The 17,025-nt window shown below is 40.5% G+C and overlaps 1 protein-coding gene across 1 annotated transcript in view; it reads right to left on the bottom strand.

Annotated features, from left to right (window-relative positions):
• COP1 (COP1 E3 ubiquitin ligase) overlaps positions 1-17,025 on the bottom strand; it is a 139,918-nt gene that overhangs the window by 31,281 nt on the left and 91,612 nt on the right. Inside the window, exons 18-20 of the mRNA XM_085299692.1 lie at positions 7,089-7,206; positions 3,084-3,208; positions 1,792-1,952 (exon numbers count right to left, since the gene is read on the bottom strand). Of these exons, the coding sequence (XP_085155818.1) occupies positions 1,792-1,952; positions 3,084-3,208; positions 7,089-7,206 (404 nt within the window). The remainder of the gene's footprint in view (positions 1-1,791; positions 1,953-3,083; positions 3,209-7,088; positions 7,207-17,025) is intronic.

Here is a 17,025-nt window from a genome sequence, read left to right as displayed (position 1 = left end):
AAGGCCTCTTGGTAAAAGCAAGTGGCACTGGTTGTTCAGTATATAAAGCAGGACAGCAGGCACTACAGAGAGGAGGAAAACAYCGAAGTGAAACACTCAGCCTGGTGGCACTCAGATCACAGGCAGCTTTTTCCTACTTTCTTTGCAAACTAGTGCCAGGTAACAGTGGCTGCCACAGGAGAAACTGATACTAATTTAGAAGAAGCCCTGAGAAAAGTAGAGGAACGACAGACAAATTCAGAATGGYGATAGATTCTGCATGCTGCGGTCTGAACGTTTTCTAGTGCATAGTCTTCATAGGCCTAATTTAACTGTTACTAAGTTGTTATATTTTTGTTGTATAAGATTTCCTATTTCAGTTATGATTAATTCTTTGACAGCCCTCGTTAACTGTTCAGAAGTTTCTCAGTTGCTTCAACAGAGGGTTTGTCAGAGTAAAAACATGAAAATCAGAGGAAAGACCATACTAAGAACTGGAGGACAAAAGAAATAACACAAGGGATGGGGTCCACTAATAGTCTGTTGCCTACTGAGAAGTTGCACACGAGGTTAAAGCAGGCAGGACAACCCAACAGAAAATAATCCAGTAAATGTCCTTTCTTTAATTTTCTTTATAGGTGCACAAGTTCCTGCAGCATATTTTATTCTGCAGAAACATGGATTATAAAACTTCCTATATCCACTCTTCATTTCAGAYATGATATCTCTGTATACTAAGTCTTCCCAAATTCCTGGTCAGAAAAAAAAGCTAGCAAAGCTATGCCATTTAGCCCCATTTCTACCATTCAAACCACAGCAGCCTGCTTCCTACTCATAAATCAAAGGTGCAGTCTTTGAATTCAGATGCATGTTTTTTCAAACCTAAAAAGAGTTTAGTTTTGATTCAGAAGCATCTATCTGAAATAAGTTTATGCCAGAGACACTTGAATCACAATTGTAGAGGCAGTTTCTTCATATTGAGATTGATAGATGTTAACCTTTCAAAACACTGTCTTTTTGCCTGCAATGTCTCAGGACATCAGTTAGGCAACGTTCCCTTTTAGCTATCTGAAAGATTAGATACAGAGAAGTCTCCCCTTTTCCCTCTCCTAGCAAACCAGCTAAGCATCTCATCTGCAAACACGTACACACGAGTTATTTGTTCAAGTTTCTTATGAAAGGTTTTCCAGAACACTTGGGATTTAAAAGCAACATTTTTATTCACCAATGCAATCCCATGCCTAAGGGACATTCACAAGAGGTGCATCAGGTATGCCTGCAGCATTAGCGCACACATTATATATACGAATTAGCTGACACTGAAATAGTCATTGAGTTAACTGCAGCCTGCGCTTACCTCATTTACATATTTACTCATCTACACATAGAGTCCGTATTTCAATAAGCCAGCTCATATAGACAATTAACATTTAAGTAAGGGCCTGTGGTGAATATCTGGGAGTCTATAGGTGCCTTTGTTAAATCAAACAAAAACCCTGCTAATGCACACACAAAAAATTAAATGCAATGCTGGTTTAGGGATTTTGGATGCAAAAGTAAAGAAATCCAGAAACCCAGGTGGAACAGTTAAGAACAACATAGAGTAACCTCTGACCTCCTGGGCATCCCCCTCCCCCAGCCCAGAGCATTACAGTTTTCCTGCAAATCTTCACTTTCTAACATTAATCTGCTCTGCAATATTCATATACAGGAAAACACCAAGCGCCGCCAAACCTTCAACAACGCCGTTTCCTAAGGGATTAGAAGGCATTACCTTATCACCCATCCGAGGGGACRGAGCAGAAAACTTACCCCATCTGGTAGTGCCCTCCAGCACACAGCACTCACAAACTCATTCGTGTCATCTTCTTTCCGGTCCTTGTCCAGGACACTTTTGACTGTATCAAACTTGAATGTCAGCAGTGTCTTTGAGAGGCCCTTATAGTATAGGTAAAGGGAATTATTTTCGCTTCCTAGAAATGAAAAGTAAATATACAGGATCATGTTCTAAAAGCACACACAGAAAAATAAGGTTTCCTAGCTCTTTAGTTGTTTAAGTAAAAGACAACAGAATTCCTTCTCTCAGTTATCATCTCACCACAAATGGTTGTGGTGCCTTGGTAACTGGGATTGCTCCATAGCAAACATTCAGGATGCTTAAAAGTGGATCCAGAATTTATTAAAACTACTGTGGTATGCAGAGCACTTGCAAAATATACAGAATCCCAACCTTATTCTACAACTTCCACAGGGTGTAGCACTTTGCCTGAGCAGAACAGGCAGGGCATTTATGCAACAGCATGAGACACTATTATAGCCAGTATTCTCAATGTTACAGCTATGATAATAGGTAGGATTTGCACAGTTCTGCTTGTGGCAATCAAATATGGCAGTTTAATCTGCGGAGGTTTGAGCAAGAGGGACTAAATGGTGTACATTTGCTTTATTTTTAAATCCATCCCAATTTCTGCCTTGCAAGCCATGCAAGCATCAAAAAATAGAAGGTAAGTTCCTCTCGTAAGTGCTGGAATGGGTGTCCTACACATGCCATGGTGATGAGCCTATCACTATTTTCTCACTAAGACCTCTTCATTTAGAGGTTAAACAGTCCAATTCAAGCAGTAAAAAGACAAACTGCCAAAGGAGTTACTTTTTAAGAATAATGTGGTCTTCTAGAAAGCTGTTCAGATCGAGGGTGTTATTGTTTCACCATGCAGAATACCATACTAAATGACAACTATAGGATCACTCAAATGATCCAGGCTACTGTACTTTGTTAGAAAGCTGTAGGAGGATCTGTCAGTTATCATCTTAGAAGACACAGGTCATAGTAACAGCTACTACATTAGTAGTCAAATTTTTGGTGACAGCAAGTCTGAATCATCATGTACAAAGAACCCACCTGAAATGGAGGAAACTAAGTACAGACTTAGGGCTCTTTGCACAGCTCTCTGGGAGAGGGAGGGGAGAGTGAAAGCTCATAGCAATCTTCCATAAGAGTCATTCTGGCTACTTGGTACAATTCCTCGTGTGCTTTGCAACTGGAGAAGCAGCAGCTCTGTGGAGTTGCATAAGCATTTAAACTGGATAGCTGCTCTACTCACCACAGGCAATGTAGTCTCCGTTGGATGCCAGCCCCACGAAATTCTTCTCATTGATGTGACCCTTGAAGGAGCGCAAGCAATGAGGCTTCCCTACGTTCCACAGCTTCAGCTGACTGTCTGTTGACCTGAAAACAACACCTAAAGTTACACTGCTGCCATATGGCAGGTAATCCAGCTTGAAACACTGCTCCTCAATACCCTGTTTGCAACATAAGTGTGGGAAGTCTAAGTACACTCCAGGAGATTTATCCCACTTTCAATCATATGCAACTCTGGCTGAACTCAGAACGGTATCACATTATTTTAAAAGCCTGTCAAAATGCATTACATGTTTGAATACAAAACTTCCCTGAAGTATTATTCTTCCTTTCCACCTATTGACTGTGAAGTCCTCCACTGAACTGAATAGCCTTTGGGTCATCATTGCTTCCTCCATATCTCACCTATGCAGGACATGCTGAATATATATTTTTAACCTCTAGAGCATAGCAAATCTGCTCCTTTCTGCTTGATGGCTAAATTCTCATTCATGCCTCTACAGGATTCAAGCTGGGAAGCAGTCTCCTCCTCCTCCAGYTGCCCTGAAAGCATTGATGCCCAATTCCAATGATTTTGTCCAGTATCAATCAGTGGCATATAGAAACCTATGAGGGTGCATAATTTTTATTAACATTAAAATTGATGTGGCTTTCTCATATGTAATTGAGAACATATGAATACAAATTTAGATCTCAAACTTTTTTTCCCCACCTTGACAGTAAAGCTAACCATTACTATTAAAATATAAAACCTTATTTGAATTATATTCAAATTGGTATTTTTCACTGTTAACCCATATGCAAATATGCCTTCATGCAAAAATGTTGTTTTATTTACTGTGAGCAAACATTTCCCTTTTGGTAAAAGGAAGGAAGTGGAAAGAGTTATCTGCTTGGCAGAGCTCATGGGAGACAGGAAGATTGCAGGTTTCAGAGAGACTCAGGATCAATTTATTCCCTCCATCCAAGGGGACCTGAGCCTCTCTTACTGCCAGGAGTTACTCTCTAGCACTCACCAGGCTCTGCAGCTCTAGCTGCGGTTGATCACTTATGGTGATACAATCCACAGTCTGTGATAAATGCTCACAGTGGCGGGGACTGGAGCCCCATCTTTGAGAAAAGAGACAGCAAACAAATASGTAGCGCTGTTCCAATCTCAAATTTGAAAGAGACAGAAATAGGACCAGTCAGCCTCCTAAGGCAGGGTGGCGGAGCCTCAGTACAAGTCATATCAAACTTGTTTATGAGTATTAACAGTGAAAGGAAAAATCCAATATCAATAAAATATTACCACCAATGTAACACAATAGCCTTGTACCAGTATCACATTTACCTAAAAATATTCAACAGAAGGGGGGAGACGCACTTCATACTGTACTGCAAAAACCTTATCTCAGACCTCAATGACAGCTGTAATGACAGAGGAGTGATAAGGGAGCCGCAGCCAGATGCTAGTCGTTTGTAGTAATAGCACAAGGTCAGATCAGAATGAGGGCTGTGAGCTTTATCTTTAGCACAGTGGCTTGAACAGAAGTAAATTTCTGGTCTTAAGTCTTGACCACAGTAACCCTAAAACAGAGCATTTGGTTTCTATTCCCTATCCACATACTGCCCTATGCTGCAGCTTACTCTCCTTCTCCCCTACTTACCACCACAGCTCATAAAAAGTGGAAGATGATGCATACTATTTTTTACCGGCCCAAAGCTCCATGGATTCACCTCCTGTACTATTAGGGCAGCGATATTATTTTTAAAACACTGCTTAAGAGTCACCAGGAGAATAAACTTTTCTGGAGGCAGGATAAAGCAGCTAGAAATTAYTTTCTGGTTTCCAGGCTGTTAAGATTCTTGGGACAGCTTCTGCTATTAGCTAACCCATCAAAAAGACTTTTTAGGTAGGCACTTAACCTCCTAATTTTGGTATTATACATTCTAAATCTCCTCATTAAAATAAACACACTTAAAATGTATTACTAAGGGAAGACTTTTACTGTTAACAAATTCCTATCAAACTCTAGCCTTGTTTTCATTGCTTCAAGTATGCAATAAAAGAATAAAGTTGTCTGTGACTGCACCATGAGGAGGGGAAAAAGGCCATTGATCCTTCTGATGTTACACTTCTCTCCTGATTTCATACCTTTTCCAAAAAGGACTGTGGATGTGCTGCTCTGTTAAATCAGCCTCTCTGTAAGTCAGCACTACAATCAATAGATAGTGCTAAACAGTAGGCAGCTCTGAACATCCCAGAGGCCAAAATTTAACTCTCAGGGCAAAATAAATCAATGAATCTATAAAACAGCTCTAGCTAGAAAGCAAGAGAATCTGAATATACATATATTTTTCCTCAAAAGGAATTAATACTTGGTTCTTGGGAGACAATACTGCTGTCTTCTTTCCTCTACCAAATTTTCAGAAGACAGACGTGAAAAACAATCTGCTCTTCAGCATTTCTTTCTGTATACACAGAAGAAGATATGAGAACCCCCCCCCCCAGCCAGTTCCCTCACTCCGCTGTTGCCTGCCCAAGTCTGACAGCTCTATTGATATTTCTCCCAGAGAATATGCATTCTCAGATGGCCAGCTCAAATGGGACAGGGCCCTTTGGGCCTGAAACATCCAACATCTCACATGTCACTTGATCATGGCTGTAAAACATTCCACTTTATTAAATGCCTTCTTATCCAGATTTGGTCAAAGCACAAATTAATTTGCTCTGTGTTCTAGATACAAGTTTACACCTGTACAGAGAGCTATAATGTTAATGGAAACAAGAAAGAAACTAATTAACTATAAACAGTATTGGAAATCACTAGGGAACCTTCTATCACACAACTGAGATTAGAGTAACTCACTAACAGCTGAATACTCATACATATACCTTAAAACGCTCTGCTTTGGCTCAAGGCTTGTAGAGTAAGCTATGTAAAAACACAGGATCAAACTGAGACRGATAATCATCTACTCAGTAAGAAGCTGCAACATACTTTCTGGGGCTAGATCTTCCCCTGTGATCCACCTCTGCTGCCCTCAGGTGTTATAYATGAGCATGTCGAGATCAAAGATTTTCCTAGCAGCCTGCAGCCCCCAAACGTTGCTTGTATTTTCCCCATCACGAAAAAGGGGCTCACCTCTGTTTTATTTATGAGACGCTTGTACCAAGTCACATAAGCAACCTCTTGCCATGTAATCCAGACATGCTCATTCCCAAAAGACTGAAAACGTAGTRTGAACTGAGACAGCCGCATTTGGTTTTGGGGCAGACATGTCTGGCCACGTAACTGAGCAGAAGCTGTACAATTTTATTCTTCGGTGTCTCCGTATCAGACCTTATGGCCTACCCTGGCTGAAAAGCTGCATACCATTAGGACCACAAAATATAGCTTGTCTTGACTACTTTCTAACTTCTAAGTTTAATTCAAACAGCCTTTGCAGAAGAAATTAGGACATTACCACAAAGTTGCCCACTCAGTTGTTCTGAGTTGTTATTAAGGCAGTGGCTAAACATCCTCTTCAGACCTAGCAGTACTATTTGAACATTTCTGTCACTCATGGGCTGTTTTTCTACTGGCCTTCTGCTGGAAGTTACTACCCTCAAGGCTCTGCCAATACCTCCATCCACAGCAGGCCCTGCTCAGTAGCACCTTCAGCCCACACAGCACTTTGAAAGGAATGTCTGCCTGCAGCTTCCCAGAGCCGGCGCTTGTGGTCAGAACTTGGATCAGGTTCTCTTGGTATTCCTCCTAAGTTCTCAGGCTCTACAAGAGCCAAGTGATATTAGGAATAAATTTCTATTTTTGTCTTACAAAAAGCCACAATCTGCTTCCTAAAAGAACAGGAGCTCGCATGCAGGCRATGTACACCCACCTACACAGGTGAACTTGCACAACTGTATCCATGGAAAGGACCCAAAGAGTGCCAGGAACGAAGGGCTACCAAGTTTATAACCTACCTAAAAGAATATACTTACGCAGAGACAATTTCTTCCCCACTCACAAACTTTGCATAGGAGACTGCCTTGCGATGCCCTTTGAACACCATGATTGGCTGCTTAGTGTTGCGAAGATCATAGTAGTGAACACAGTGATCTGGAGATGAGGGAAAAAAAGGAGAGGCAACATTTATTCAATGTGGGGCATCTCTAAGAGTTAATCAGTTCACAACAGAAATCCTGACTACAGCTTTCACATTTCACTTAAAACCTCATCTAGGATAATGTCTGCATTATATGAAAGAAGTCTGTAGACCCAAAAATGGGTCCATAAGGTCCAAGCAGCCTTTCAAAGAGTTGGGGGGGAGGRAAGGGGAAGGTGCACATGTGTATGTGTGCTTGCACACACCCTTGTCCAAGCCCCATTTAGTCCATCCCTCACACATGCAAGACGGCAGCTAACGGGACTCCCATCACTCCTGTCTTTTCCTTCCTGGCTCTGTGCCCAGCCATTCGAATTGCCCGTTTCCAATTCTGTGCCCCTTTCCCCTCCTCAATCTGTTCCCTTCTGGAAAACTGAAGAAGTCTAAGCTAAAGACTCGTCTGTCTGCTACTTAATTTGGATCATGAAAAATATGGACTAAATTTTTCGTACGTGTCCTAAAAGCATAGCCTCTGTATTTCYGCTTTCCTTCTCTTTCGTCCTTTGATTTCATTATAAATCTAGAGAGAATTAGCATTCCTGCTAATGAGAAAACAGAGACTAAACTCCAGTTCTTCTTAAGAATTAATTCACAGATGTGTTGCGTTGCCACAACCACATAAAAGGAACTGCAACAGAACGAGTGATACAGTTTATTTTCTGCACAACTAAATGTCAATTCCCAGGAAAGGGAAAGAAAGAAAGAAAACCCTGCAAGAGATCTAAGCTCCAAACACCCCAGCACTCTTTTTCAGCTCAGCAAGGTCAATAAGCTCTTTCCTTCCTGACTTTCCATCTTTAATGTTGAGCTCCATTTAACTAGTCACCGCTATCCTGGAAGCGGAGGGAGAGGAAAGCCATACGAATGCCTTGCAACCAAAGAGGGAACCTCCTTTGCACCAAGCCACTTGCAATACCACAGATCAGCTGAAAACTGTTCAGACCATCCTCCTACTGAAACAACAAAGCACCAATGGAAGTTAAAGGTTACTTATAAATGAATTCGAATGCCAAAAGCTGCAGCTATTTTTATATTTGATCAGAATTTCAAAGTGCTGTTCTGAGCCTTACAAACAACACCCAGCTGTCTCAAAACCTCACGTGGTTTGAGAGATAACTGGATTTACATCAATCAGGCTACAGCTACAAACACTGATTTGGGGCAAGCAAAGGTAGTTTTTCACCTGTATTAACAGGCAAATTGGTGGCCACGGCAGGACAGGTGGCTTTGTCAGAAGCATCTTCAATAAAGAGGGATGAGCAGGCAAGTCATCTTCCCTTCAGGTTTTTTTCCAGCATCTCACTCTCTACACATCAAAGATGTTTCAGATGAGAGGTTTCCAGYGCCTTCATTTTCAAACCATGCCCTTCTCGATGGGTCCGAACAGATACCCAAAGCAGCCATACCTCATGTTTTSTCTCCCATTTACGCTGGGATTTAATCAGGCAGTGACCTGTCAAATTACACCATCGTTCCAAAACTCAGCAGTTGTGGTGCCCTTTATAGCTAGTACTGATGCACTGGGAAGCGCTGTACTCGCAAGCACTCTTGCCAATGCCCCTACTTCAGAAGCCTTCGCCCTCAGAACAGCCAACACGCTCGATCAAAATCGCAGAATATTCCTAAGCTTTGGACATTTTAATTGCCTTTGGAATAAAACGACATTGTGACAGACTTGTACAGCAAGGTGTTAATTTTCAAAGCGCCTTGGAATTAAGTGTCTGCGTTCCTTTAACAAGATTCAGGCATCTAACCCCCCTCCACCTCTCGGTAAACTTGAGCCAAAAGACTATGCATTTCCTGATCAGGCTGGTGTGCAGACCTGGAGACCTACGAAACAGTTAAACAGCAACCGTCACTTTAACGAGCAGAATGATTCTAGCACAGCTTCCCATTAGGAGTCAGTTAGTGGATAAGCCTTTTAAGTCTATTTTTGTTCAGAATTTCAGCCTCCTCTCCAGCTGGACTGTCATTAGGATACCTTTTGAGCACTTCAGATTTTATCCTTCAGAGGATGAGACAAGGCAAGTTGTACCCACGGATGACTTGAAGGAAGACGAGTGCATAAGCAGCTGGAGTAACACGGAAAGGAAAGAGATATAGCGGGAAATGACAAGCCCACTTGCAGCAAAGAGACATAGAGTTGCATTCACCTTCTAAACATCGCAATAACCAGCTCAAACGCTGCTGGCATCTGGCCCCAGCACAACGTGCCTCTCCGCGTCAGCAGTGCAATCAATCACTGCCTGCTCTGATCAGGACAAGTCCAAGGGAATGGCAAGGCCACTGGGTTCTAAAATTAGCCACTTAATTATTAATTGATTAGTTCAGCAGCTGAAGGGTTGGTGTCCAATTGAGGAGGGTTTTTTTTCCCCTCTCAATTGAGGTAGCTATTTTTAAGTAGATATATCAAGACAAATGCTTACTACAGTCATTAAAATCAGAACAGGTGGTCATGTTTTACAATTAAAGAGATAGTCTTGCTTTTAGGCCATATGGACTTTCAGAAAACAAGATAAAAATGCCATCTGCTGAGGATGCAGAGATCTTAAAAACGAAGCTTAATGAGAAGAAAATACAATCCCCAGGTACTTCAGCAAAAGTCTCTCATGGCGAATGTTAATCAGCCAAAATTGCCCGCAAACGGCGGCATCCCTGGCGTGCCGGTGCGTCTGAGGTGGACGGTGGAGCGTTCTGGGGAGCTCAGAAAAGGCAGCAATTGCAAAAGCCAACGCAAGGTAAGGAAAATAGAAGAAATACACGTCGAGGGGAAGCAAGCAGTTCTCAGAACTCTGCAAGTGCCCTTAAACCCGCCTGGGATCTGCTCCCGGCCGCAGCATTCCTGGAAGGCCACAAAGCGCTCCCGGCTGCCAACCAGCAACGCACAGGCTTATTTGCTGCTTCTTTTGCTCCTCCAACAGGAGCACCACGATTATCTAAAGGACTCAGCAGAATTTTGCAGCTCTCTATTTTCCATTCCTGACCAGAACACACACATGCACACTCATTCAGAAAGATTTCAAGTTGGAAACCTCATTTCCACTGTGAAAAGCCTCATGCTTAACCCGTCCGCACCAGTACTTCACTGCCTTACTTGTTTTTTCTCCTGCATTCTGGCTTAACTGAAGTATATGCAAGAAAATGAGAAAGAATGTGTGTATATACACCATAACAAACTAAAGACTCCGAAGCAATTCTCGCCTAATTCAATGTCACAGGAGAAGCTGAGCACGACAGAATCCTCCTTCCAAATTCAAAATTTTCTGGCAGGTCGTATTATAGCTATGGTTGCTTTTTTTTTTCTTCCTTCCTTAAATCATCTCAGAAGGCAAAAAGGGCAGCTCAGCTCTGCTGTTACTGCTGCAAGGTCTCAGCCCACAAGCCTGAGTTATTAAATAGGGCTTTTTTCAGAATGTGCAGAAACCGCTTACTTCCCCCCTAAGCAGACTACTCTTTCACCGCTGACCCAGTGGGTGACAAYCAGTCAAGAATTCAGAATTTTTACTAGGAGCATTGACAAGTCTAACAAAACTTCGGAAAGACCTCACAAGTGTTTCAGTAAATATAACCGGCGTCAGCAAAGAACGGCATCTCTCACTGCTCATCAGCTCATAAATTAGCCAGACTCCAGCCCTCGGGAGCAGGGCGGACGGGAAGGACAGTTCTGCAGTGTGCGTGGCAAGGAGAGGAGCTCCTCTGAATCTCGGGAACCGGGCTCGGTCTGCGCCATGGAGGGGGCACATGGAGAGGATGAACCAGCCATAAGATTAAGCAAATTTTAAGAAAAAAATATCACAAAAGGAGAACTGAGAGTTACTAAGTGGTTCCAGTTCAGAAAGTTGTAATTGTTTTTGGAGTTTTGGTTGTTTAGAACAACAACAACAGAGTCAAAATCGGTGTTTTTGCAAAAGTGATTTTCCTTATGCTTAGAAAGATTGCTATTGGAATTCATAAAACAGCCATTACAAGAAGGCTCTAAGTGCACATCACCTATTACAAAGCTCCTACAGTTTATCAAGGAGCAGCAACTCCACAAAGCGTCCTTAGGTAGGCAAGGGTGAGAAAAGACTATCGCATTGCAGCAGGTTTTTTATGTTTCACTGAGTGCTGGTATATCTGGAGTAGTGACGCACACGGACTGAAGAGCTGAGCAATTCAGCTCTCCGGATACCTAGCAATGTTGAGTTATGTTCGTCTTCCATGCCACCTACTTCAGCCACTTTTACCATAAACACTAACCAGTCTATAGCTCTAGCCAACCCACAGGTCCCCCAAAGCTTTTTTCAACCGAAACCCACTTGCTAGAAGAGATATCAAGCTAAGGACAGCAAAACAAAACTTACCTGCAACAGTTTTATATTCTACAGATAAAGCTACTATAAAGTGCCAAAAGCTGAATAAAAAGATCCAATGGCTCTCCACTGGGAGACTGAATTATCAGAAAACTGATTAGAAGTTCCCATTCCTACATATGATCAAAGTAAGAAAAGGTCAACTATTCAACGTTTAGATTATTGTTTCATTCAAAAAAATAATTTACATTGTTCTCAGATTTTTAAGTGCTTAACACTTGAGAGTAAATGGTGCTCACTACTGCTTTTCAGAGAATATGGTATCTTGGCTTAACATTCACAAAATGGTTGTAGASTATGAAGCCAATTGGTAAAGAAGTAGGAGATGCTAAAAGCTCCCTACAAGGCAAAATGCCATTTTTTAAGCACACCAAGTTCATTTTACTCTGTTTTTTAATTACTATATTACTCTTTCTTTAAAAATAGATGTTAATTAAGTGATTCATGAAGAGACTTCAGTCATCAAAGCACTTTTTCTTTTTCTTTCTTTTTTTTTTTTTGAATGATCAAGATCTTCCATACCAAACTCAGGGGTAATTTTCATTCCAAATTTTAAGCTTCTAGCTATAACCTGCAGTCCTATATGGCTTATGTTACAACTGTTCTGCTGAAACGGGAGAACAGACTAGAATATAACCTCTATATTTCTTTGATGATGATAATCTATTTGTCTCATTTAATGTCTCAGGTCATTGGTTGATTATTCCCTGAGATTTACCTTTCTTCATACGAAATTCAAGTTTGGAACAAGGCTGCCTGTTTTTATCCCAGTGAAATTCTGTTTGTAGACAATGAGAGTTAAAGGTATTTTTGGAAGTCTGACTAAGGAGTGGAGGAGTGTATTTAAGTGACTTGCCCAACAACACACACTTTCAACTGAATCATGGCAAAATTAATATAAATGAGGCACCTCTGCTCACCTCTCACTAGGCTATCCTGGAGAAACCAAAACAACAAAATAAAAAGCTCACAAAGCATCTCTATTAAGAAAGGATGATTTCATGTAGTTCTTGATTGTACTTCTACTGTCAATATCTAGGAAAGATTTCAGAGGTCCTGAAAGAAACACCTAGTTTTCAGTACRTACTGAAGATGTTAACTAAAATTASGTATGCTTAAACAYCTATCTACATAAGTTCAACTTTCCCTTCACTTTTTTCTTCTCTGTATATGGTCATGTTGTAAGCAAGAATATTGAGCACAAAGAACTGACAAAATGAAATGAATCTAGACTTACTAATTCACATACCTAACTATTTTCCTAGTAAACAATCATATCCTTATATCTTCAAATGTCCAGAACAGACTGTTTCAAGTGTCTGGATTAGAGGACAGATCATTTCCAGATGTGGTATTCCATAACAGAAAAGATAAGCCACCTTAATAGATTTTTGTTGAACATACACCAACAATAGAATAACAGACTTTTAACATCAAGATGGATTAATCAAGAGGCTCCTRTTTCCTGCTAGACTCAGTATGATTTATTCCTATAAAAGGGAAACTTCCATCCTTGGAGGAGAAGCCCTTGGCTAGATAAAAATGGAAAGAGAATCAAAAGGTTTATGTACAATTCCAATTTTCACTCTTTCAAAGCTTCTTCTGTCAGTGAAGAGAAAACAGAAGGGGATAAAGAGACAACCATCCTGATTTAAAAATAAATTCAATCAACAGTAGTACGCTATAATACAATATACTATATTGCAGTACTTTGGGATGACTTTGCACATTAGATGTCTCGGTCTTTACAGAAACCTGAAAAARGGCCAGGTAAACAAGCACTCTCTCAAAAACCTGACAAGCAAAGACAGCTGCTCTCAAACTTAAACTCTGAAGATTAAATACTTTAAGTYAGATATCCTTTCATTTGAAATTAGACCTACAAAAGCCTCGATGCTASTTTTGACCTGGAAACCACCTAACGAGTCACTCATTTAGAGAGTAACATAATAGCAATTCTTCCCCTGTATCTACACCAGGAAAAATAGCCTCCTAACAAAGTTGTGGTATCTCAGAAAAGGTTGTTCAAAACAAAAGACAATTCAGAATTAAATTATGAGGTAGAGATTAAATGTCAGGTTTTTTTCTATGTAGAGAGTAGTTTCTATTTGAAATCCATTTTTGTTCAAGGGCCCTAGAAGTCACARAATAATGTAGGTTCGAAGGGACTTCTGGAACTCATCTGGTCCCGCTTCCTGCTCAAAGGAGGGCCAAATGTAAAGATAAATTCAATTTCAAAGTTAAGTAATTTTGCTCAAGGTCATGCTCAAGTTTTGAGCATCTCCAAGGATGAAGTTTCCACAAATTCTTTGGTCTAGGCTACCCTGAAAAGCATTCTTATTTCAAAAGATTAGATTTACCTTTTTACGCAAATTTTGCATAAGTGATTTGTTATCAGTAGAAGAGGTGGAAGGTGTTACCTCAACTTTCAGCACTGCAACATAAATGTTTAGGCTGTATTTTGCTGCACAAGGTTCCTGCTTCTCAGTTACTTGAAGGTTTTGTCTAGCAACTCCCACATGATGGAAGTAGCAGGAGGCACTGCAAAGCAACCTTACTTCTCCTTTAACGAGGATGTTTTCTTAACAAAAGAAAGGATACTGAAGAACTAATGAACTTTTCTTAACTTTTACCAAATCTGTAACAACAAGCACAAAAGTGCTTTGAGATCTTCGTGTGACTAGGGTGAAAGTATTCAGGCTGGAGGTTTAGCTCCCCCTACACCACAGCGGCAGAATAGAGTTTCAACTTTCATGTGTGRGTCAATTCCAGAAAGGAAGCTCGAGGATCAGACTGTGGGATACGTGAACACTCCTGCTTTGGGARTAACTCAACACAACCAGAAAGGAACTTGACAGTTCCTTGAAAGGAACTGGAGTTACAGGAATGCCAGAAAGTTTTCTTACCATGTGTCTTTTTTCTGGKCATAACAGAGAGTATGTGGCAAAAAGGTCTCCAGGTCTTTACCATAGCAGCAGAAAGGTAGAGTGGCATTTGGGCACTCGAAGAGTGGCAAGGAGGCATTTAAGCCAAACACTATAGAGAGATTTCTTTCACTTGGCAGAGTAATACTAGAATGGGCTATGATCAGCAGACTTTGGTCTACTATAAGTCATTTCAGGGAGAAGAAAATAGGATAGCTGTCATTACACAAGGAAAACGAATGCTATGGCAGAAGAGAAGGTAACACATTAAGAACAGTAAAYACAGGGAACTCAAATTCAAGAGAACAAAGCCCTGTAACAAAAATTAACGCAGGAATTTTCTGAAGGAGAATTTATCTAATATTGACAACTATGAGTTGACATCAGTGCCCTCTTTACAAGCCAGCTGGAAAGGAGGAGATTAAAAATGGATTTAATACAAAGATCCTTTGACAGACTAAACTACACAGAACATTTTGCTGAAGAATGCAGCATGCAATTTTCCACATGCAACACAACAAATCAGGTGACGAGAACAGAAATAAACCTATTTCATCCCCACCACCCCCCTGCAGAACTATGGTATGCCATCAACGCACAGGCAAAGACAAGACAACCGTTTCTTTTTTTTTTTTTTTTTTTTTTTTTTTTTTTTTTTTTTTTTTTCTTTTTTTTTTTAATTTTTTTTTTTTTTTTTTTTTTTTTTCTTTTTTTTTTTTTTTTTTTTTTAATTACTTCTGCCCATACCTGCATTTCAAAAAAAAAAAATCTACTCCAGTACAGCCATTGTTACAGGCAAAATTAAAATGTTTACTGAATATGGCTTTGCATTTACAATTTTCTGTGCTAGCAGAAATTGCCAAAATTACAAGTACTTTGTTTCTGCCACTGAGACAAAATTACTCAATTGATGCATTTGCTTTATCTCTTCTTTTTATTTGGATTTTCCTTCGCAGCAAGGTAACAGTTTTTCCTTTGAATAGCCATTTTCTTTTGCCTTATTGAAATCTTAGTGCTCTATTCTAGAAGCAATGCTGTGGTTCACAGCAGTGAACTGGAACAATATTCCTGTTTTGTATTTCGTATGTGTGCCCAAGACGATTTGAGATGCAGTCCTTCATATTTGCTATCAGTTCTGTCTAGACAATTGGTCTCAAAAACCACTGTGCTAGATTCCCAGGGAGTTCCCACATACCCTTTCTTTGTAGGTGCCACAAACACTTAATGGCCACCCAATAAGGGATTTAAGTGCGGAAAAGCATTCAACAGATTCTTCTCCTTATGTCAAAATTCTCCCCTTACAACACGCTCTGAAGACCATGCAAGAGTAGCTAAGGTCAATTTGATTTATTCTTCTGGCGTCAGAATGTTAGAAATCTGACAAGTGAAGAAGTCCCAGACCCAGTGGTGGTCTTAGGAGATAAAGGAATTTTCCAAAGCAGAGAAAGGCAAATGGGTATTTAGGGATGACGGCATTCTGTCAGCTCAGTCAGTCTAATTTTCCTACACTGAATACAGATGATGGCCAACCGTCTTCAAATATCATATTTGGMCATCCAACACTAATTTAGTCTAGCTAGTCATTTAAATGAAGAAAGAGCAGAGCTTTGAGAAAAGAAAATGCTTAGTGATGGCCTGTTTAGCAGACTGGATAAAGCGAACAACGTAAGAAAGGCTTACTTCATGAACTCTGAACTAAACATAGCTGAGGTTATACRAAACACATCTGGTAGCCTCAGTTTAATCCTTGGCAAACCCACCAGTTAGTACAGCAAGCAGTTTAGCAACAAGGGCTCAGGGATGTGACAGCAGAGGGTTACAGGTTAGCACYTGATACATTCTGACAGAGCTTGGCAGAGGAGCTGATACCCTGCTTCAGCCAGCGATTTCAATATCCTACCAGCACCAAATGTACTTTTTTCCCCTCCCCTGGCTAATGTAGATCAACACTAGCATTTCACTAAAGATCTATATCTCCCTCTGCTGAACACATGAAGGGAACAGCAGCCTTGATAGGAACTGCCAACTGGGTTTTTAACCTTCGTATTCGACAGGTTCGCTACGGCTTAAAGTTACAGATGACATTTGCTGGGTTATGGATAACGGCCTTTACACACTGGGGACATTTTTTATTGACTTGTCTAAAGCTTTTGACACAGCAGCCCATAAAATGTCTATTAAATAACTTGTCTCATATTAAGCAGAGAAGGAGGAGACATAAAACATTAGAGATCTTAATCAGCTGAGCAAAGGGCTCAGACAGGAAGGAAGGTAAAACAAATCTCTCCAGAACTCTTTTGAAACTCTGACCTTTACGGTTTTAAGAACTACAAAGAATTCTCAAAAAGAATACAGCCATCCCTTATTTCTGCAATTCAAAGATTGCCTTCTATCAGACTGTTAGAAAAACCAAGATATTCAGGACAGATAAGGAAGCTTTACAGCTAATGTCTTCATTAGTTTTGTAACATAGGTAACAACTCACAGCTTGTGGAAG

Source organism: Rhea americana, unplaced genomic scaffold (genome assembly GCF_003343005.1).
Source record: "Rhea americana isolate MKP2758 unplaced genomic scaffold, rheAme1 scaffold_151, whole genome shotgun sequence".
In the NCBI taxonomy this organism is placed as follows: domain Eukaryota; kingdom Metazoa; phylum Chordata; class Aves; order Rheiformes; family Rheidae; genus Rhea; species Rhea americana.
This window is presented reverse-complemented; position numbering and strand designations above follow the sequence as displayed.